The sequence below is a fragment of the Chenopodium quinoa genome, unplaced genomic scaffold (genome assembly GCF_001683475.1).
Source record: "Chenopodium quinoa cultivar QQ74 unplaced genomic scaffold, ASM168347v1, whole genome shotgun sequence".
Classification (NCBI taxonomy): domain Eukaryota; kingdom Viridiplantae; phylum Streptophyta; class Magnoliopsida; order Caryophyllales; family Amaranthaceae; genus Chenopodium; species Chenopodium quinoa.
The window spans coordinates 1,995,316-2,020,044 of record NW_018744858.1 but is presented as its reverse complement, the minus strand read 5'-3'; the positions used below and the strand labels follow the sequence as shown (position 1 = coordinate 2,020,044).

General features: G+C 34.5%; 1 protein-coding gene across 4 annotated transcripts; it reads right to left on the bottom strand.

The window, feature by feature from the left end:
* Positions 1 to 14,878: 14,878 nt before the first annotated feature.
* On the bottom strand, positions 14,879 to 19,183 carry LOC110704796 (crossover junction endonuclease EME1B-like). 4 transcript variants are annotated; one of them, XM_021882607.1, is made up of 7 exons: positions 18,945 to 19,183; positions 18,692 to 18,837; positions 18,068 to 18,535; positions 16,862 to 17,173; positions 16,396 to 16,554; positions 16,159 to 16,318; positions 14,879 to 16,057 (listed from the first exon to the last, which is right to left on the bottom strand). In XM_021882607.1, the coding sequence occupies exons 4-7, from the start codon at positions 16,970 to 16,972 to the stop codon at positions 15,924 to 15,926; spliced, it is 564 nt and encodes a 187-aa protein (XP_021738299.1). In that variant the 5' UTR covers positions 16,973 to 17,173; positions 18,068 to 18,535; positions 18,692 to 18,837; positions 18,945 to 19,183; the 3' UTR covers positions 14,879 to 15,923. The 4 variants fall into 4 exon arrangements, with proteins under 4 accessions (XP_021738299.1, XP_021738302.1, XP_021738301.1 ...); XM_021882610.1 differs by having other exon boundaries at positions 16,168 to 16,318; XM_021882609.1 differs by having other exon boundaries at positions 16,862 to 17,117.
* Between the last annotated feature and the right edge of the window lie 5,546 nt (positions 19,184 to 24,729).

The window sequence follows — 24,729 nt, the reverse complement described above, 5'->3', positions numbered from 1 at the left end:
AAAAGGGGACCATACAATTGCCATTGTTAATGGGTGTGAACAAAGAGAAGTAGAATGGGGCCTTCTCTTGGCTTATCTGATAAATAGTGTGAGTAATGGAATGAAGGAAGCCTTCATATGAGGAAAACATCACCTTTTGATGGAGGGCTCCATAAGAGTAATCAAGTTCATGCAACGAATGATTAATGGAGAAAATCAGGGAAGTTTTCCATTAAATTTATATTATTGCTAAACTTCTTTTTTACATATTTACATAACATGTTTATCGAATTTATTGTGTGCCCCTGAGTTAATTGTGCTTTATGATTAATTATGATGTTTTATTAAGCAATGTGGGGCTGAGTTGAGTTAGTATTTTTTGAGATTAACTAGTATGTTAGTTTGGCTCCACCTTGGTGGAGTGTTTTGAGGTGGAAGACTTTCATGAGTTTCAAGTTAATATAGATCATGCATATGCAAGTGCAATAATTATATAGTCATGTTTTATCTGAATTAATATGTATTATACTCAGTTTGATCATTGAGAACAAGGTTATAGTAATTTGTAAATAGGTCTGCTAGTCATAGCCTTGTAAATATTGTTGAAGCTAGCTTACAGGTAATTGATATGCTTATGAACATTTCTATATTGCTTTAACCTAAAAGCTCACTGATTAATTCCTTTTTATTTTGGTCCTTGGTACTCTAAATGTATTGTCATTTTGTTACTGTCTATAAGTGCATATCATATTGCTTGAATTTGTTTTGACTAATATGCATGGTACTTGTTAATTAAGGCCTAATTTATTTCTTGCATATGATTGAGAATGTCCAATCTTGAGATTCGGTTATTATTGATACGAAATTTTCTTAAACTTATGTTTTCCTTTACATAGCTTTGGAACTTAAATTTGTCAGGAAAGAATATTTCACTTGAATAAGTTTTTTTTTTTTTTTTGTTCCCAATTATTCTTTTTTTCTCTCCTCCCACAATTACATTCTATACTTGTATTTGTTACCTCATCATGACTTCATGAGAAAACAATGCCTAGCTTTAACCTACTTACTTCTACCATTTTATTGTTCCATTGATACATTGTGTTTTATTAGGGATTTCGTTATATGTACTATCCTTCATAGCATGTTTATTTAGCGTTTCTCTGACCTATGGAGTATGAGCTAAGTTTTATCTTGTTTGTTTCCATATTAGTTTGACTCTATAAAGGAGTTTAGAGTTATTAGTTTTAATTCTTGTGAACTTAGCCTTTTATTGAACTTGAAATGTATATAATAGCTAGAGGTGGGCATTTAAGCTTTTGGTTGCTGGTCTAGATGAGACCGATATTTTCTCTATGCTTGCAGAAGTGAAAGATAGGCTTAGAATTGGAGCAATAACATTGTACAAAGTCAAATGTAAGTGTACTCCACATGTGGCAAGAATGAGATTTTAGATTTCATATCTTAAATGTCTTGTTGTTTATGCATATGATATGTTCGCCCAAGTTGTTAGTTGTCATTCCCTAAATCTATGATATGAGTCATATTTATTCCCCTGTAGTATATGTGATGCGGGGGTTTCAACTATGAAAAAATAATTTTCTATAAGTGTCTCACATAAGGCATAAAGGCTTGTAGAGCTATGGGTGATGTATGTGATGAATTACTACTAAGTCCTACTTGCATGACTTTGATAAGTTGAATCACATGAAGTATCATAAGAATGATTTTTTCGCTGACATGACTTGTAAGTAACCTTATAAGTAGATTATATGATAAAACGTTCTGACATGATTTCAAGGTTGGAAAATTGATTGATGTGTGACTTAAATAGATTATATATGATATTAGTTACCTACATAAAGTTGGTTTACAAGAATGATGAGTAAATCAAACATGAAATATTCATACATATAGACCAAAAGTTCTTTCATTTTATGAAGAGTCAGAAACCCTCAAAAATAATATAAAGATACATATATGACGTGACAATTTCTATTAGTTTCTAAGATATGTTGCTTAAATAACCTACCATCCACAATACTAATGTTATTTTATAAGCACTATGCCATGAATAAGAGAATATACAAAAGATTTTGAATAGTGCAAGTAAGAGTTTTAAGAATAATTTTACTTTGTTTGATACATTACATTGCCATAAGAATTAATGGCTTAAATGTGCAAAGGGATTTTAAAGGTTGTTGGATTCTTCATTCCATACCCCCATATGCAAAGATTAGGGGGAGATAGTATTTATATCATTATTATAAGTAATCCTTGCACATGACTAATAAGATACATTGATGGTTAATTTGGTACATACATTAGCATAAATATCAATGATTTATTAAATAGAGGTGACCACATAATTATTTAATATATTTACAATGACAACATCCTAAAGATGGATACAAATAATTGTCATTGACTATATACCAAGTGTAAATGCTCCTATTAAATTTGATGTCCCGAAAGGACAACATTAGTTGTTAGTGAACCTAAAGCACGCCTGAAGCATGGTAGTCTAATAGGTTCCAAAGATAACAATCTTCTATCGAGAAAAGAGCAATAATTGACAATAACAAATTTGAGAAAGTGATACATTATGATAGATCTCTATAAGAGATTATGTTCAGTAAAATTAATATGTACCATGATTATATAAAATACTCCAGAAGAGTATAAAATGTCCAACAATATTAGCATGTATCAAAACTATAATCAATGCTCCAGTAGAGTATGAGTTATTATTAAATCAAGTATCAATTGATTATCTTGCCAAATGTATAAAGAAACACACGTTAGTGTTCTAATATCACATCATACTCATGGCAATGCATAAAATATAACTAATAAAGTAAACATTAGTGTTGAAAAAATGACCATATTTTAAAGGAAAATTTAACATGAATAATCCAACATTTTGTCCGTTCTCCCATATCAATCCCACCTTTTGATTATTCCTCATTAATCCAACCTTTGCCCCCCTTTTACTCACAGCAACCCTTACAGGTCACCTGACCGTTTCAACCGGTTATAAGTGCTGATGTGGCACTTACTAATTGGTTTTTTTTTTATTTACATTTTTTTTAATTTTAATATGTAAAAAAAAAAAAATCATCTCAGCCACCCCCTCCTCCCTTCATCCACCTTACACCCACCATGAAAACCTAGGCTATGGCAGCACTACCCATTTTCTTCGCCCAACACCGCAGCTCCGCCGTTGCTACCATCGCCTCGATCACTTGCCCCCTCCGACCATCCGCATCCCCACGCTGTTGTTCACGACCACCCACGAAACTCCCTTCTTTCTCCTCCGCGCTGACGAACTACCAGCAGCGCCACACACCTGAACCGCCACCATTCCTTGCCGCTACCGCTACCGCTCCCCCTCCTTCTTCCTCCTCCAACCCCAAAAACCACCGGTCACCCAAAAAATCACCAGTTTTCAAATCTTAGGGAGAAGTGAGGTAGGGGTTTAGATTGGTGGAGGGGGTAGGGTGAGGGTTTCGGGGCTGGTGGGGGTAGAGGTAGGGTGAGTACAAGAACCCTCACCGGCACTACAACGACAGCTACACCGTCAGCCGGCGAAACAGCCTCACAACCATCACCTACAGCAGTGCTGGACTCCACCACCTCCAATTCGATTATGATTATGTGATGTTGATGATGGTGAATGTGAGCAGTGAACATGATTAAGAGGAAGGTTGGTTTGGGGGGGATTTGTATGGTTGGTCTTTTTTTTTTTTGTTTCTTTTTCTTTATTTATTTACTTTCTTATTTTATTTTTATTTCTTTTATTCTTCTCTTAATTAAAAAAAAAGTAAATTAAAAAAAAACAAAAAACCAATTAGGAAGTGCCACGTAGCACTTGTAACCGGTTGTACCGGTAGTCAATCTCCAAGGGTTGCTGTGAGAAAAAGGGGGGCAAAGGTTGGATTAATGAGGAATAATCAAAAGGTGGGATTAATATGGGAGAACGGACAAAAGGTTGGATTATTCCTGTTAAATTTTCCTATTTTAAATTTAGATAAACGATTGGATGTGATAATTAAATTAGGCCATCCGGGTTCAATAAATACCCGTTATGAAAACCTGAAGTTTCATTTGATAATGTGCTGACACTCTCTCAATGTTAGATGTATGAAATGAATTGAATGGCAAGACATAACATTGAGATTAAGCTATAATAGTTTGTGCTGATGAAAATTTCAAGAGTTAATAGGTTTTGATTTATATATACGAAAGAGTAATAGATGACCAGAAGTTCACCAAAATAACTTATATATTATTGTAAAGTATTAGGTGATCAGAAGCTCACCAAATACACTATTTAAGTTTTCAAAGATCCAGAAGATCACCACCTAGTAGAATTACAAGTGAGTGATTTACGCTTGTATTCCAGTTCTTTTGATTGGGTATGTTAGCACATAAGAAACGGGAGAAGAAGGAAAAACGTACAACTGCACAACACATGTCTCCCCATTGACATTGATCTCCAGAAGAAAACATATTATGGAAAATGTAATAATAAATACACATGCAATGTAAAGTAAATGAAGAAATGATTCTTCATTGAAATTGTTCTCCAGAAGAGATAAATCTTGTTTAATACAAATCTTCTAAGAGATAAATTTTGATTGTGATCCTCCCAATGAAATGAATTTTAATGCAAATTTATATACTAAGTTGGTATAGAATTAGACGCCCCTATAAATGAGATATTTTACCAACTTAGGGGGAGAAGAATCAGCAAAAGTTGAAAAAATCGAAATTTTTTTTATGATTCTTATAATGGTAGTTTGAAAAGTTATATGCCAACTTTTGTCTATATATTATCAAGAATGTTGCACATTTATGATTTGATTTGTATTTAGTTATGACTCATGTTGCATAGCATTGAAGATACATTTTGGTCATATTATGTATATACATTGAGATAAAGTCTTGCCAATTATACTTGAATCACTACACCTGAAGTGTGGGTTGTATGATCAGTTCCAAAATAAAGATATGATTTGTGGCAAGATAGTGCAGTTAACACTTTTAATAGTGTAATAATACATAAATACCATAGTGTATGAAATATCCCAAAAGTGGTATATATATTTGAATTATTACAATAGATGGCCTATGATGTAAGAAAAGTTATGATGGTACCAATGAGAAATGTATTTAGATATCATTGTCAAAATAGCATACAAATTAAAATTGTACCTTGAGGAAATATATGATGATACCGGTATATGATGGAACCAATAAATAATGTATATGCATGATAGAATGAACTAGTAAATAAGGGATCTGAAATATATGTCCATTTTGATATCGACATAATGATAATCATCATAAGTTTATCACGGACCAGAAGTCCTCCAATGAAATATGGATATGGATTTTTAAATCCACACTATACAGTGTCTTGCATTACTTTGAGTCCTATGTATGTTCTTGTCCATGTGTGAGTCTAGGTTAATGTATTATTCATTGCATATGTCAAAAGTTGTTAGATGCATTACTCATTGCATATTTTGTTTTCTATATCTCATATTGTTGCATGTCTTCTATATCTCATAGTTGCATTAGTTTCCTTACAATAATTGTGGTATATGTGAATGTTCATTCAAAGTATAGTAACGCGTATTTGTAACTTTTATGGAAAATTACAAAAAAAATATTTTTATTCCAATGGGTTTATAGTTGTGATGAAATTATTAATGACGTCAATTTAATAGCATGTTATGAATCATGTAAGAAGAGTTCCTGAAAAACTTATGTACGATGTATTTATATATCCAGCCCTACAAAATTTTATATTTTGAATATTGTAATTATTATCAAACATGTTTTGAATATTGAAAAACTTATGTGCTACATTATTGACATCTGAACATGAAGTTTGAGCATATGAGAGCTAATGAGATCGAGAATTACTATTTGTATTTGCATGAGAATTATAGTGTCAATTATGAAACTTCTAAAGAATATCAACAGGATACTTATGCATGAGACTGTTTGCTTATGGTCTAGAATTACCATGATCAATGTATATAATTACATGTGTTATATTATTATTTCATACAAAATCGAAAAATAACATTAATAATATCATATGTTGTCATATAATTATTAAGGAATGTTTGATCAAATAATGATCATCAATTTCTATTATTCTCATCCTCCAGAAGAAGGCATAAGTATAATAGTTAAGGCAAGTTTAAACAGAGATTTCGAATGAAATGTGGACAAACACACGTATTATTATCATAGGTATGGCATGGTGATATGAAGACTCACTTGTTCGCGTGAAGATTTGGGAGGATCGAAAATCAAGGAATGATACTATATTTCTACGTCATGTGAGAAGATACTCAACTATATTGGATTCGTTGCATTAGAAGATCTCAAACTATGCATTCATCAGGGGGAGAAAATACGGGTTGCACTCTTTTTCCCTTGACCATGGTTTTGTCCCACATTGGGTTTTCCTGAAAAAGTTTTTAATGAGGCAGCACGGTGAGTGTATTATGAAGAATGATGTACTCTTTTTCCTTAATTAGGTTTTTATCCCACAAGGTTTTTCCTAATAAGGTTTTAACGAGGCATAGTCTTCAATAATAGACATCCAAGGGAGAGTGTTATAAAATATTTGTGGATATCCATTATCCTCTTTGTATTATTCCGGAGTATTCTAGATTTAGGGTTTATATTCTTATTCAAGCAAACCTTAATTATATTGTATGTATATACCCCCATCATATGGAATAAATATACACAGATTAATTCTCTCTCCATCTCTCATGTTTCTCTTTACTTCACAACAATTTTGGTATTTTCTACATCAGTATAATTAAAAATATGCCGACTGAATTTTTATATTGGCATGTGATAAAAAACACAATGTGTTTACTAATTCGTAATGGAAGAACTATTATGTAATATATCGTTGGGTTAGTTACAATAAATGTCTAATTTCATAATTCAATTTTTTTTTCTTTTTTGGTTTTTTTATATTTTGTTTTTTATGGTAATATTTGCCAATTGACAATCAAAGATATTGATGGGTAAAGTTAAGGGTGTTAAAATATCGGTCCAAACCGGAAAAATGGACCGGACCAAAACGAATCAATCAGTTAGGTCGCCATGTTGAGAAATTAATTTTTTCCCGTCCGTTCCGAAACACGGTCTTGGATCGGACCAGTTTTTTGCTTGAAATTATGTATCAAATCTTTAAAAATGAGTGAGATTATTCTTAATAAGTTAGGAAAACTATAATTTTCTAAGCTTTTTTTGTATTTGACTTACACAAAAAGATAATAAAAACTATTTTTCCTTTAATTTTTTCGAGTATTTCATAGTATAATTAAAAAAATTTAAAATTTTCAAAATATATACTATAACTAGTCCAAACTAGTTTGGTTTGTGTTTTGGACTGATCTTGCCCTAGCTTATCTGGTCATCTATATCTCCAGTTTGTGAAATTTAAATTTTCAGTCTTCGTTCGTTCTAGTATGGTTCAGTCTTGGATCGGTGAACAACCTTAGTTAATGTTATGTATAAGCAAATGTGCTAGTCAAAGTGATGCAAATACTAAGTACAAAGGGATACAAACTTAATTTAATGCACCTCTATTTTGTTTTTTGTTTTTTTTTTGGTAGATAAAGAGTAACAATATCTCTCATAAGCTAATCTGAACCTGGTTAATATCAGACCAAGACCTCTTATAAGCTAATCTGACTCGAGTTAGTGGGTAATTAAAACCCATTGGGGGTAGGGAAAGGGTAAAGGGATCCTCATCCCCAAGTTTTCTTGTTGGAGTAAAGAGAGTAAAAGTCATGTTTTTTTTGTTGATTTGTGGTTTTTCTAGAGTATGATCAGTTACTCCACAAGTAGATTATAGCCTACCACATTTGCAGATTTGCCCACAAGTGGGTTGTGGAGTAGACTTTTTTAATGTCTAGATTCACTCTTTAGCTTTCTGCTCTTTTTCTTGGATTCTTTGTTGATCTTTGGTTATTCTTATGTAACCCCCTCATTCAAATAGTTGTTTATTGTGATTAAATCATCTTCATTATTCTGATTTAATTACTCATTTGATGGTTACATTTGACTCTTCATACTCCTGGCATTGTTTATATATAGTTTGGAATCTTTTTTAGAAAATATAAGACATAATACAATACACTTATCCGAAAAGAGCTAAACACATTATTCTTCTTTGGGCATAAGTTTATATGGCTCCTCCTCTCACCCAAAAGTGTCTTTGAGTGAAAGTAGTGTGTGACCTTAGGGAACGTATCGGCGATAAAATGTGCACCCCGGTTGCGCCAAAGTTTATTATCAAATTCAGTGACGAAATGTCACAACACACCATTTTTCCTTTGATCAAACAAACACATTATTCTTATATTTTTGTAGCATTTGAAAAACTTATTTTACAACATTTTCCAAGTGGGGTATCTCACAATATACTCCGTATAATCCTTACTACTAGACCAAATACTATTTGGTAAAATGAATGCACCTTTGATTAACATTTATTGTTCTTTCTTTTCTTCTTATCAACCCTATTTCTATTACTTTATTATATTCGTCTCAAATTATTCACAACCTAATGACTTTTTGCACTATATTCAAACACCTCGCTTTGTCCATTGTTTAGGAAGCTATACGATATTTTGTGAAGGATTTAGAAATGTATTACATGGCAAAATCATAAATATATGATGTCAAATATATAAGTATTAACCATAATTGAAGAGAAATTTAACACAGAGTATGGAATATTAAAAAGTTTGAGTAGTGATGTGTTTGACAGTGATAATACATGGCACCGCTTGTGGCCCTCAAGAGTTCAATATACTCACCGATTCTAAAAATATGATCTAGTCCTTTATGAAAACCAGCACGGCCAAGAGAGAGATAAGAAAAATCATTGAAGTTATAGAAAGTGTGACTAATAAGACTTTTGGATTTAGATTCAAAAAATCAAGCAGAAATTGTATTTTAGAATCCCACAATCTTGTTTTCTTGATTGTCAAAAAAAAAATTAAAAAAAAAATGGTAGTTGCATGTGTGTGTTAGTTTTCTTTTTCTTTCTTTTTGCCTTTTCTTTTTCTTGTTGTTCCAATTCATCTCTTTTGTAAAAATATATTTTTCAAAAAATACATTACTAATTATCATAGGTAACTTTATTCAAGTTTCCTAACAAAAAACCAAAAAGGTAACTTCATTCAGTATTTATTTATTTAATTTGTAAATGCTTAGTGTGATACTTTATTCAAACCTACATGACTATATTTTTTCCAACATTTAATTCACAAAAGACGATAAAAGGAGTGTGTGTGAATAATGTAAAATTCCAAACGTTACGATTAAAACAGAGGAAGTATATATTCATTTAATGTCATTTTTACACCTTTTTTTTTTTTACATTGTTCATACTTGTGTAAAATAACTCTATTTTTAATAGTAGAAAAACTTGCTACTCATCACAACCATATGAACTAATAAAATTAACCCTAATATACCAACAAAGTAACCCTAATATACCCTAATATACTACAAAGTAAATCCTAAAATAAATAACGGAAGTTAACCAAAGAACTCAATGTATACTAACCCCTAAATAATTGACTAAGTAAACCTTAAATTACTAACAAAATAACCCCTAAATAACCGACTAAGTAATTCCAGAATTGGTAACCGATTAACTTTATTTGTCTAAAATTTTCTAAATTTGTTTTCTTATGAAATATGAGTAAAATAAACTAAAATTTCATAATTATATGTATTATTATATGTACCATTATTATTTAAGTCAAGGGTAGTAGGGTACCATGGATAAGTATGCATAATCGAATACTCCTTCCATTTCTTTTGTTGTTCTTAATTTGACTTTTCATGGTCAAACTTTATAAATATGAACAGATATTCTCATTAATATAATTAAAATTTGAGTCATGTGAGATATATAATTTGTTACATTCGTTTCTATGTGTAGTTTTACAATATCAAATTTCTAATTTTTGTTAATATGTAATTAAAATTATTTATATATAGTCAAATATAAGTTTTATATATTGTGCAAAATCAAAACAGAAACCATAAAAGAAAACAATGGGAGTACAAAAGGTTTTATTTCATAATTATTTGTACCATTACGTAAGTCAAAGTTGGGGCTAACTATAGACATTTACTTTTAGTCAAATGGAAGTGTGACGATGATATCAAAAACCCGCTTTTAAGGCTCACTAATAGAAAATCGTAAAGTAAATTAACACCGAGGAATTGGCAACAGATTTTAAAAACTGGTGCGAAAAAAAATAGGCAGGTTTTAATAAAATAGCAATAACACCGGTTCAAACCAAACCGATGCGAATTTGTGGTAATGGAACTGGTTCAAACCGGTGCGAATTTAAAAAAAAAAAGAAAAAAAAAGAAAAATACCGTTGGAATTCATTTTCCAATTTCCCACTTTCTCTTTCTCGTTTCCTCCTCTTCATTCTCCCTTCTCACAGCACCGGAACCCCCCTCCACCTAAGCTGCCACCAGCACCGAAACCCCCTCCACCAGAGCCGCCACACACCTATCCCGGAAGTCCCTCCACCACCGCACCGAAACGCAACCAATTACCTCTTCATTCTCCTCTTAGCAGAAACCTAGGAGCAGCCCCGAGGTTCACCACAGCCACCGCTCCCCGTCGCTCCACCGGCCGCCGTCTTCTGCCCACAATCTCTCCTCCGCTTCCACCTCCAATTATGGTAGATATTCTCACCTCTTCCATCTACGGTTATTAGTAGGTAATTTTTTTGCCATTTGGAACAATTATTTTTAATTCTCTACTTATATTTTCTTTTGCATTTTGAACATTTATTGGGCATATGAACAAACTAACAGTTAGGGTTTCTTTATAATTTAACCCCAAATTTGTGAATTTTAAGTGATTTTAATGGCTAATTTTGAATAAATTAAAGATTAGTATATAAAATATAATGTGGTATGTAAAATAAAACTTGTTTGTTAGTTGAATATTAATGTGGAACATTTATAAACCTTATTAGTTAGTTGAATTTTGGTATGTAAAATATAATGTGGTTGAATTTAGCTCAAAAAAATTATATTAATTCCTGAATTTCTGATTTTGTATGAATTAGTGGTTATCAATTGTGTTATATATTAGTGATTAGCAATTGTGTAAAAATTAGCAAATAAATTAGTGAAATTACATGAATTACTCTAAATTTTAAATAAATTAGTGATTAGCAATTGTTAGTTTGATGAATGATGTGTTATACTTTAGCAATGTATGTAGGTACTGATTAATTACTAAGTTTTGTTTATTTTTTCTATTTTTATAGATTCATTTTGAAGCACAAGTTTAGTTTGAAGACTACATATTTAGCTCAAGTGGGAAGTTAGAAAGTGTACATTTATTGTACTTGATATATTGGTATGAATTACAGACTTTACTAAGCTATATTTCTTTCTCTCTATCCAGGCCATTTAATAAAAGTTTTGTCATGCTATTACAACTTGTGTATTGTTTAGTGACAAATAAATGCAATTATATATATAGAATTGTAATACTCCGTATTTTTATGTATTTTATAAATTATTTAATTAATTATAAAATATATTTTAAGTACTCAAGTATTTTAATTTAAATATTTAAAGGGATAAAGTATTTAAATTATTGAGTTTTATAAAAGTATAATATATTTTGGGCTAAACATTATTAATTGTTTGGGCTCGTTTAAATAATAGTATGTAAACAGTCCTTACATACTCCTAGTGGACCAACCCATTTCATTTAAGTAAGCCCAATTCTTTTATTTGAACCTTTGTGGGTCAAATATTTCATGGCTAAAGTCCATTTATTTATTAAGCCCAAACACAATCTCTACTCTTACTCTATAAATATCCCCCAAAACCCCAAAATTTTCCACACAAGAGATCAAAAATCAGATTTTTGGGGGTAAGTAATCTTTTCTTTCTTTTCCCTTATTTTTCTTTTCTTTTTCTTTCTTTTTTCTTTTCTTTTCGCCTTTTCTTATTTTTTTTTCCTTTCCTTGCATTTATGGGGTTTCATGCGTGAAATCACTTCACGCATGGTAAGGCACCCATGCAAGCATCACGCATGTGCTGCCCACATCACCTCACGCCACCCCGCACAACCAGCCACCGCCGGCGACCCGTCAGCCAACACCCACGGTGGTTCTCTTTCTCCCTCCTCTTGTTTTAGTTATTATTCCTATAATTTATACTTTCGGTTTTTTATTTTAATTATTTAAACATGATTAGTATGTTTTATAATTGTATTTTAATGATTAAAGAGTATAAATTTCATATTACAAAGTATTCTAAATCTCAGATTTTATAAAGTATTAAAAGTTAGGGTTTTAATTATTAAAGTGTTGATTTTTAGGTTTCCAACTTACAATTGATTTGGGGGTTTTATATACCTATTGATTGTAAGTGATAATAAAGCTTAAAGATTATATTTTTATGAAGTTTTAATGAGTTTTTAATAAATTAATATTGCCGGAATTTTATTTTAAGCACTACTTTTGTGTTTTAATAAAAAGAGGTTGATTACCCATAAGTAGAGAAGGTTTTAATTGGTTTTAATGGAATTTTCATATTTATTTGAAGGGTTTAAACCTTAAAAAGTGTGCTGGAATTTTTATAAAAACACCATGGATGAGTTTTTACTGTGTAGTTTAATTACCCACTTAAAGAAAGAGTTTTAAAGGTTTTAAACCAAAATTTTAGCTTATTAGAGAGGGTTTAAAATGTTTAAAAGTTGCTGGAAATTTGTGTAATCAAGAGAGTAATTGAGTTTATGTATTTGGTATTGTAGGAGACTTTAAGTTGAGTAATTTCTAGCATTGTGGCTAGTTGGAAAGATGATTTAAGGTACGTTCGCGTACTTAGTGATTATTTGAATATGTAGAAGCATGCTAGGCTTTGTTTAATTAATTCCAAATAGTATCATGATAGGTATTGGTTGGAATTTGTTGGTTGGATTGATTTAGTGATTGATTTCTGAAATATCAATTATCTGAAGTGAATTGTTGATTGGAATTAATTATGTTGGCATGCTAATATGAACCATACTTCTATTATTGGCATGATAGAGAGCATGTTTGATTAAACTAAGTGTTAATTTAGTTTGGAATATTGAAAAGGAATTTTATTATGGTTCATATAATTTTTATCGATGCTATAAGCATGAGGAAAGAGCTATTTAAGTGTCTATGTAATTTTGGTGCCTAAGTGCACTTAAGGTGTTCTAAACACCGAGGGATAGGATTTGCAGCGCATTATGCGTTTAAGGCGTCTTTGACACCGAGGTAGATTAAAATGTGTTCAACATTAAAGTTATGTGGTCACTAATTATTCAAGAATTAAATTGGTATGTTTGATTGCTTGAATGAATTATGATGTTTGATTGTGTTATAGTTTGAGAGTCATCACCGAGTCGAATAATATGTAAATAAGTAAAGTGAAAGAGATTACGCACCAAAACTCTTGGAACATATATACCTTGAGTATGAACATATGGGGGGAGTTATGCGACTTTATATTTGACCATAACTTCTACTGGGAGTACAGGACACTGTATTTCCTTTTTATTATGCGCAGGAATTCCGCCACTTACAAGTGATTTATTCAATACTTTCACGGTTCGATGCGTAATCAAGCTAAATAATTGGACTAGTTATTGGTCTAGTTGAGTGTTGAATGTTTATATGCCTGTAAACAGGTGCAACAAGTAATTTGTGTGTTGATAGGATGAAAACATGTTAGTGTGTTATTACGCTTATGTACTCAGCATTTCTGGTTGTGTGTTTGTATGTTTGTTTAGCCTTGTCTTTATCTTGGCCCTACAACACTAGGCGAAAACACGTAATTCGCACTGATTCAAAACCCCTATTTAGCACCGGTTTTGAACCTGTCCTGATTTGGGGGGTGCTAAAACCCCAGACATTTTGCACCGGTTCAAAACCGGTGCGAAATCAGGTTTTTCGCATCGGTTCTGGGTGAGAACCGGTGCAAAAAACCACACTTTTAGCACCGGTTCTTGCTTTGAACCGGTAAGTGGCCAAAAAAAATTTAAAAAAATCTTTTAGCACCGGTTCTGTTCCAAAACCGGTGCCAAAAATGCTCCAAAAGAAATTAAAAAAAGCATTTTTTCACTTAAATTGATATATAAACACTAACATATATATAAAGTTAAATATTTTCATCAAAAAAGGCTGTAATATTACAATTTTCGTCCAAAAAAAATTAAATTATTGTGGGTGGGTGACTGGTTTAAGTTCTTGAGCTGCTATGTTTTTGTTCTGCTCTGGTCAGGATGTGCAGGGTGTTTGCTGCTATGCTGTAGTGCTGAGTTGCTTGCTGGTTTGGCTGCTCTGGGTCAAGCTGCTATGTTTGTTGGGTTCTGCTGCTGCTGCTGCTGTTTCGGGGTTTTCTGACGTCCTGCGGGAGAGTTACAATTCCGAGACTGGTATCCTTGCGCCTGTACCTGCAAAACAACGGAGACTCCTTGTGGTGGGAGCTCCGCCTCCAACGATCAAGTTAGTACTTGTTTGAGGAGTAATAAATGCGGAAAGTAAAGGTGGGAGATCTGGTTCCTCTAGGGGAGGAGTGATCAATGTGTTTAGACTTCTCTAGGTGAGAGTCATCAATTGTTGAATCCCCTTTAATGAGGATTAATTAAGTATTTATAGTCTTGAGAAGCGTGCCAATCCTAGGTTTAGGTTAACCAGGGAAAATTGGGCTTCTCTCGGACTTTGGGCCTTGGTGGCCATTTTTGCCTATTTGGCATATGGGAGGCCACGTGGCGTGGCCTGATTAGTCCATGTTGGACCTCTTAGGGTGACAAGTGGCGGACGCTGATTGGCCCACGTGGTGGACACGTGGCAGGTCCGGATTGGTCCATTTTGTCATGGGTAATTTTACCCTAAACAGCTGCTGCGTGGTCATCTGTGTTGCGGTACTGGTGAGTTGCTGTGGTGCTATGCTGGTGAACATGTAGGACAATCTCAAGTAGGATATAAATATTAGATTTTCAAAGAGATTACTATCGCAAACAGTCAAGGTAGGTCTATATATTTATTGTGCATATTAGATTTTAGAGACAAAACTATCACAAACAGTCAAGCTAGGGTCTATATATTGACTGTGTTCCAATTTTACAATCGGCTGCACGCCCATATCACCATTGGAAGGGAATTTGAGAAACCTCACAGCATGGTAAGTGTTTATGAGATAACCAACTGACATATCAAGCTGCAATAGCAGTCAATCATCCACATTGACTGCAAAAGTGGTTCCGCGATTGTTCCCCCATCCAAGATTATAGAGCATGGAGAGGGGTAGGAGCTTCGAGTTGAAAGAATGGACATTATTAAGAAGGTAGGTCCTTAATTTTATGGACAGTCTTTAAATCCTTTTCCAGTGATCACCTAAAGAGTAATAACCTAAAGTTATCAAGAGAATAATAGCCTAAAGCAACCTATCACTTTTGTATCCAAAATTCTGCCATTATCAATCAAAGACTCAAACTTTAATCTTTAAATTTTTGTTTCAATAGAACTTATAATCTGAAAATCCTAGTCTATTACATATTCATACATCTAAGAAGTACCCATCATCCCTTTTCAAGTAAATTATCCAGAAAACAGCATAAATAAGAATCTCCCAAAGACGGTTCTTAACATTACTCACATTCAGAGCCCTAAATCATTCTACAAAAACAATCACGCAAAAAATTAAAGAAGACTAGTGGGATAGTGCATCAAAGATAACCCAGATTTCCTCGATGAAAAAAATGAAAAGAAAGGACCTTAGAACATAAGAAGTATAAGGAACAGGTTCATAAGGGAAAAGAGTCGGTCAACTTGCATCTTCGAATTAACTTTCATCAACATAAACTATCAACAAGTTATAGTTCCATTTACCTGAGAAATGTCTTTGGGAGTCTCTATTCTCAAAACAATTGATTTTTCAAAGGGATTTGCAAAAATTTCAAACCTGAGATCTTTCTGGCTAAACATGGTTAGCAGTGGTCCTGTATTCAAGAGAAGTATCAGTAAGACTAGTTAAGAAGTTAAATTTTTTTTACATAATTCAATGATGAATTTTAGCAGGTATATACGAGTATACCCTTACCGAGCCTACCTCCAACTGAACCAGACAGAACCTTTGGATCAATCAAAGCCACAATGTCTTTCTCACTGAACTTATGTTTCTCTAACTTCTTCCTCTCTTTTGCCAACTGTTTCTGTTTTGCGGTTTCATCCTTCAATTCTGCTTTACGCGACCTCTCTTGCTGCGTTATGAAAAAACTCAGTAAGCTCTAGTCTTAACATGATCTGTTACATGAAATCTATATAACATAAGACTGACCTCCTTCATGAGCCTTTTTTCCTCAGATAATTTCTTACTATTTTCAGCCTGATTAACTTTGTTCTGTTTCTTCTCTGTATTAGCATCACCTCCACTTTCCGGCTTATGAATTGCACCTCCTTTTTCCAGTCTTACAATTTTTTTTTCACAATCATGATTCTGAAAATACACCAGACTTACATTACCACATGATACACGTAAACATATAGTTTTCGGTAGAGCATCAAAATGGGGATATAAAAATATTATTAAGTCACAATTTATCAGTCACCTAAAGCTAGAGGTATGCATCCAACTTCCAAAATTTTTAAATGTACAACTCAAATCTGAGCTAGAGGTGTGCAATTGTATTGATCAAATTATCTTTCACACTCCACTGCAGTAAAACAATTTGCCATTAAAAAGGCTCAAGGGATTCAACAGCTAATTATGAGGTATAGCAAAGAGCCAAAGAGCGAAATATTACCAAGGAAGGATCATTAGTCTCATTTAAATGAGAGAAACGCTCAGACAGATGTTCCATAATATACCACCCAGAAACAGATGACAGTGAATTGATATACAGAAGGGATGCCATCAATCACCACTTAGTGTACCGAAATCAGGCATCTTAGAAAAGGATGTGAGGCAATATAGAAGCGTTGAGTGAACGTCATGCAAACCAGCTTTATTGAGCATCTCAGCAAAGTGTTGTAGAGGGTAGTAATCCGAAACATCTGAGACTGTAGTTGCAGTGTATATGGTCAGGGATAGGAAAAGAAAGAAGCCAATCAAATGCCTGTAATGCAAGTTAGTAGTTGGTAAGATAGATGCACGGCAAATAGCCTCACCCCAACCCCCCCCCCCCCCCCAAAAAAAAAAAACAAATATGGCGAATAAAACACCCAAATCTGTAAGAGATGAATCTTTAAGATATGAATATAAGTAAAAGAAAAGGCAACAGAACACACATTCAGAATTCAGTGTTTGCAGCAATTGTTATTCAGTTAGAATCACCAAACCATTTCAGTTAAGCACGACAATTAAGAAGGTATGAATATTGAATTACACATCATGTTAGAGAGAAAACAACTTAAGAAACCCATTTTGTTCCCCTTAATTATGAAGTAACAGGCAAGGAACGAACTAAACCTATGGTTGAAATGAGTGATTCCAACAATGAAAATGATTTTGGAAATCTTCAGATTTACAGAAAATAGCAAATAGAAACAAATAAATGAAACTAAGAGCTGGTGAATAGAACAAATATATCATATTCCAAGGAGTATAGTCCTTGTGAGATTTTCCCCTATGTTTTGATGGTATTAATGTCCTTACCTAATAATATTGCACTAATCTTTGCCCTTCAAAAAAAAAATTCTAAGGAGCATCATGTCCTTACCTACTAATATTGCACTAAACACACCCTTAAAAACTTTCCAGCTCCAACACGAACACTTAAATGCATAATTCTGAACCCTTTTATCACCCCTCAATTGGACTAGACTGTGACTGGAAGAAGAGGGAACTTAAACTTGTTCTAGGGCTTTCTATAGCTTTAATATTTATATTCTTTAAAAGCACTTGGAAACTCATAACAGGAAAGTAAAAGATAATGAACAACAGAGAGATAGTATATTAATTCAACGGAACACACCCAATAATTTTTTTCACCAGTAACACAAACACTTACCTGCATCAACTGTGAACCTTTGTCACCCTCAAATTTCTCGAGGTAAATAGCTGCACAAACCATCAATAATCACAACTTATTCTCACGGCTTAAACCCTGTCAAAGGGGCTTCAACATTGTCAAAAAAGTATTACAAACTTCATATTAGATAAAAAGATGCATGATTCAGACTACAAAGTCCCTACAGTATGCATGCTTAAAAATTTGATAACTTCTTCAGTCTAGCATCACCAAAGACAAGATCCTGTTCCAGTTTACCAACCTCCCTAAGTTTTTGCTCTCTTATGATACGGGTATGAATTCTGGGGTTTGAACCAAGACCCATTTGTTTGCAATTGCAGCTTAAAATTCGATGGCACAGTCCCACATTCCGCCATTTTTCTGGAGTTTCAATCTCACCCAAATGCTCAATACATTTTATTCTCCCAATCAAATATGAAAATAAGAATTCATTTATGCTTGAATCTACTGAAAATTAATTATAAACAAACAAAAATTAATATCTAAACAGATAACATATTCATTAATTTTCAAAGAAATGGGATAAAATTCTAAATAAAAAAAGGCATAATTGAAGTGGGATTTAGGGAATTAGGGGTGAGAAAATGGTAAATTAGATGATACCTGGAAGTTAATTTTCATGAATTCATAGTGTTCGAAGGAGAGAGGAAGGAAGGAATGGGCAGAGTTTATGACTGGTTTTGCAAAGCTGAATAATGGTGGAGGTGGTTGTGGTGGAGGTGGAGCCGTGCGCGCTTCAATGACAAACCCTAGATTACCACAACCTTAAAATTACTAAATTGAAAAGCAAATCAACGAAAAACCCTAGATTGCGAAGGAATTCGATAAATTAAGAAGACCACAAAAAAAATCTTACCTCGAAGCTGCTTCAATGGAGGTGAGAAAGCTCAGAATCTGCTTCAATGGAGAATAAAGAGCACGAGTTCAATGGAGGAGAGATATGGAGAGAGAATGAGGTGCGGCTGCTTGAATGGAGTGAGAAAGCTCCTAAACGGCTTCAATGGAGAAGGTTGGAATTCGGAGGTTGTGGAAGAGAAGGCGAGAACGAAGGGAAAAAGAAGATGGAAAAGCAGGGGGAAAGAAAGGAAGAAGAAGAAATACGCGAGCCCGACTTTTTTTTTTTAATTTCGCACCGGTTTGGTCTGAACCGGTGCGAAATCCCTTTCACCTTTTTTTTTCTCTTTTTAAATTCGCACTGGTTTATTAGGAACCGGTGCGAAAAGTCTTTTTCCCAATCCCGCCCATTTCTTTTCCCACCGGTTTTCAAGAAGCGAAAAGTGCGGTGCCTATTTCATTTTTTCTACTAGTGCAATGACTCATTTCTAATGGCGAATAGTGGGGACAGGTAGGGAGAACCTTTCAGGTGATGAAGCATATCAAGCATGATGGGGTTGAGCGAAGAGGGTTACATGTTTCTTTGTTTATTATTTATTATATTAAATTATTTATGTAATTGTTGACACTAACATTAGTTAATGTTTATATTTACTTTGGTTTTAAAGGGATTTTAATGGTGCCAAGTTATTGTTTTAGTGTAAGTTGGTTTAAAAGTTTGAGTTGATTTTATTAGACTTTATTTCATTTGAGTTTTTAAAAGATAGTCTTCTACTGTGTATCTTTGATATTTGCCTTAGCCGTTTTCACGGTGGCGATAATGTCTTAGATTTTCTTATTTCGTATTTTAAAAAGGGCAAAAAATGTATTTTTAAGGAAAGGAATTTCTAGGGTATTACAAGAATGCTTGCATCATCATATGCCTAGATACTCGTTCAAGGCTTTCTCATTAGGAGAAAGTCTTAAATAGTCCCCGGTTGGGACTGTTCTTGAACGTTTACTCTCACTTAGGTTGTGAATGTATGTCTTTTTTTCGATTTTAAGGTACATCTTGGCTTACCATTTCCTCACCATGTTCTCTGGGTACATATGTGGGTAAGTAATTATCTACATCGTGTACTTGGAGAACTGGGGGAAAATGCTGCCGAATTTTCCTTAAAATTAGAAAGTCGACATACATTCACTAGTGAGATTAGACATTCAAGGATGGGTTAGGTTGGAGTGATAAGGACCCTTTGGAAGCATGCATTTTTTCACTATATGAATGGTATATGCATGGTGTGTGTTTGAATTTGATTTACATAATATATGTAGCAAATATACATTATTCATAATATGTTGCTATGTTTAGAGACAATTTACTAAATGGAGAAGGATCGTGGTTGGATGTATGGTAGACGTGATACATTGGAATTCTTTCATGGGGTTCAAGAGTTTTGCGAGAGGGCTTCATCTTATCAGCGCAGAATGGGTGTCGATTGCCTCTATTGTCCTTGTGTTGATTGTAATAATGTGAAGGTGGTCAATAGTGTTGAAATCATTAGAGAACATTTAATTTGTCATGGGTTTAGGCTTAAATACCATTTGTGGATTTGGCACGGTGAAGAAGGAGAGTACAATGGGGATGTTGATGGGAATGATGTGCATGATAGAAGCAATGAGATTCGTGTGGACGAGGAATATGGGAATGATGAATATATTATTGATATTGGTGATGAGGATGGGTTTGAGGATGATCAGGTGGATGAGGTCGAGGATGAAAAGGTGGATGAGATGATGCACGGTGTTGAAGGTGACGTGTTTGAGTCATTATCAGAGGCTTTTAAAAAGCCTTTGTATCTTGGGTGGAAAAAATACTCCAAACTATCAGCCATGCTAACACTTTTTAACATTAAGTCGAAGCATGGGGGGACGAACACTAGTTTTACTTCTTTGTTGACCGCGTTAAGTGAGATGTGCCTGACGGGAATGAAATTCCTAAGTCTTACTATTATTCAAAAAAGCTCATGTGTCCATTTGGTTTGGAGTATAAGAAGATACATGCATGTCCTAATGATTGTATTCTTTATCGAAATGAATATGAACAATTGGAGGAGTGTCCACGATGCAACAAGTCGCGCTACAAGCGCATGAGTGTCAATGTTGGTACGAAGGGGCCTCCTGCTAAGGTGTTGTGGTATCTTCCCATAATTCCAAGGGTTTAAGCGTCTATTCTCAACACCAAAAGACGCTAAAAACTTGAGGTGGCATGCATAGGGAAGAAAGAAAAACAGAATGCTGAAGCATCCAGCCAACTCCCCGCAATGGAAGAACATTGCTATGAAGTTTGGGAAATTTGGTGATGAAGTCAGAAATTTAAGGCTTGGGTTGTGCACGAATGGGATGAATCCATTTGGCACTTTTAGTACCCAACAAAGCACATGGCCGGTACTTTTAGTGATCTACAATTTGCCTCCTTGGTTGTGCAAGAAACGTAAGTATGTAATGCTTTCACTGCTAATAATGGGGTCAAGGCAACCTGGAAACGACATAGATGTTCATCTTGCGCCACTTATTGACGATTTGAGAAAGATATGGGACGAAAGGGTTTCCGTTTTTTATGCTCATAAGAATGAGATGTTCACATTGTGTGTAGCTCTTATGTGGACCATTAATGATTTTCCTGCATATGGCAAATTGTCTGGGTACAAGAACAAAGGAAAAAAAGCATGCCCTATTCGTATTGATGACACACAAAGCATACACCTTGATCATTCTCACAAAGACGTGTACGTGTAGACCCGAAGGTTGCTTAGGCGCGATCACCCGTACCGTAGGCAGAAAAAGGCTTTCGATGGGACAGTGGAAGGGGGGACTGCGCCTAGGCCATTGGCTAGTGAGGAGGTTTATGCTCGAGTTAAGGGTATATGAACAGTAATTGGGAAAACAGAAAAAGTTGCGGACTCAACTGCTCTCTTTAAAAAAGAATCAATCTTTTGGAAACTTCCGTACTAGAAACAACATGACGTTAGGCACTGTCTTGATGTGATGCATATAGAGAAGAATGTGTGTGATGCTCTTGTGGGAACGCTGATGAATATCTTAGGCAAAACAAAGGATGGAAAGAGTGCACGGTTAGATTTGGAAAAGATGGGGGTTCGTCCAGAATTGTGGGCTCGGGAAAAGGTTAGAAAGTGAAAGGAACAGGAAAAGGAAAATGAAATTGTTTCGAACAAAGGAAAGGGGAAGAGCAAGGGAAAGGGAAAGGCCACGGATGCGTTGAAGAAGAAATATGAGGGTAAAGGCAAGGATGAAAAGGCTTATTTACCTCCGTCTCGCTACACATTGTCAACAGTAGAAAAACGGATGTTTTGTGCATGTCTGTACGACATTAAGGTTCTATCAGGGCACGGATCTAAAATGAAAAGATTTGTATCCTTAAATGGAGAATTAAAGCTGACAAGTATGAAATCCCATGATTGTCACATTATGATGCAAGTATTCCTACCAATTGCAATACGTGGTATTTTATTGAAGCACGTGAGGGAAGCTATTACAAGACTTTGTTCGTTTTTCAATACAATATGCAGCAAAGTGCTTAATCCTTGTACACTTGATGCTTTGCAGGCGGATGTGGTTATGACTTTGTGCAAATTTGAGATGTATTTCCCACCCTCATTTTTTTACATAATGGTGCATCTAATTCTTCATTTGGTTCGTGATATTAAGTTGAGCGGTCCAGTGTTAATGAGGTGGTGTTATCCTTTTGAAAGACACATGGATACATTGCAAAATAAAGAAAGGAATCCGGCTCACCCGGAAGGAAGTATGATTCAAGGGACCGTGGGTGAGGATATTGGTAATTTTGTGGCCGACTATATAGCCATTGCTGAACTTATTGGTCTTCCTACTTCTCGACATGAAGGGAGACTTGATGTTCATGGCATAATCGGGTCGAAACGAATGTCACCTAACCGAGATAAGTTCTTACAAGCACACATATATGTGTTACACCATGTTGCAGATGTTCACCCATATTTAGACGAGCACATGGCTAGTTTGCGTGATGAATTTCCATCGAAAGGTGAAATGGCACTGATGCAGTTGCATAATAAGAGGTTTGTGAGTTGGTTTCGTGATCGAGTGATGGGTCGATTGGATGCGAGTGTCACTGATACAGTAAGGTGGCTTGCTTATGGTCCTAGGGATGGTGTTTGCTCATTTGAGGGATATGACATAAATGGGTAAACTTTTTGGACTGAGCGTCAGGATTTGAAATCTTCCTCGACCCAAAACAATGGTGTAACGCTTGTGGCATCGTCAAGGGAGTTTGCAAGTGCTAAGGATAAATCACCCGTTGATGCAAAGTTGTCATACTATGGTCGAATTCAAGAAATATGGGAGCTTGATTATTGTAACTTCACGGTTGCTCTTTTCCAGTGTAAGTGGGTTGATAATATCAAGTGTAACGTCAAATATGATGACTTTAATCTTGTAGATCTGGGCCACCTGAATGATAGTGCGGAACCATTCATCCTTACATCTCAAGCTAAGCAAGTGTTCTACGTAACTGACCCAGTCGATTCAAAATGGTCTATTATGCTAGCCGGCAAAAGAAGAATCCTAGGCATTGGAGATGTTGAGGATGAGGAAGAATATGATGCGTTTGATGATTCAGCACCTTTCATTGTTCTTAGACCTGTTGTACCAAATGACATAGACGACCAAGCAAATTATATGCGATCAGACCACAACGAAGGAATGTTAGATTGAGGTACTATTATTTGTGATTTTGAAATTGTAGGCGTTGAAAGTATTATAAAATCACAAGTTAGGTGATTTACAGAATTATTTGGTGAAAATGAATAAAAGTGTTAACTTACTTACCCATTTTTCACATTTTCTTTTAAATTAATGAAATAACTCTCAAAACATGTTAAATATGATAGGATATAATATTTTAAGTGTTGACAAGTATCATAAAATCACAAGTTAGGTGATTTAGAGAGTCATTTTGGTGATAATGGAAGTGTTAACTTACTTGCCCATTTTTTATATTGATTTGTATTATAATTCATAAATTTATATTTGATTATAACTTTACCTAACAAATTTATTTCTTTTACAACTAATAACGTGTTATGTTTGTAATGGCAGGTGTTTATATCTCATGGAGGACGATGATAACCTTAATTGTGTAGAGGATATGGAGGATGATGATGATGATGTCAATGAGGATGAGGACGATCTTTATGATGTCAACAAGGAGAATGATTTGGGTGAGCCAGAAGATCAGCCTCAGGAAGAGTTTGAGTGTAGGCTTGATGAATTTGAAATTTCAGCTGAAAGTGCGCCTCCTATTGAAAATGCAGTTTCTGAGATGGCTGGTGAGAATCCTACTCCTCAAACTCAAAGCCAAGGACAAGGTCAAATGAACAACACAGGTGGTGGAGGGGGGGTAAAGGCACCGGCTAAGAAAAAGGGTAGGGGTTCGACGACAAGTTTTAAGAAACTCGTCGGTCCCATAGTCCTGGAGTATGACAAGGTAGGCCAACCAAAGAGCAAATGACGTCAGAAATATGCTGTTCAAGTTGGCATATGTTAGCGCAAAATCCCAATTACACTTGGTTGGCGGCAAGTACCTCCAGGCTTGATTCAAACATTTTGGGATTATACAAGGGCAAGTGTTTTGTTGGCACATTTACACAATTATAAATACCTTCACCTTACTGTTGTTTGAAAGGAGAAACTAATAATCGCTTTTATTTGTGCTTGCAGAGTCAGTTTAATATTCCTAATGATGACACTAAGCGAAGGGTGTTTGAATC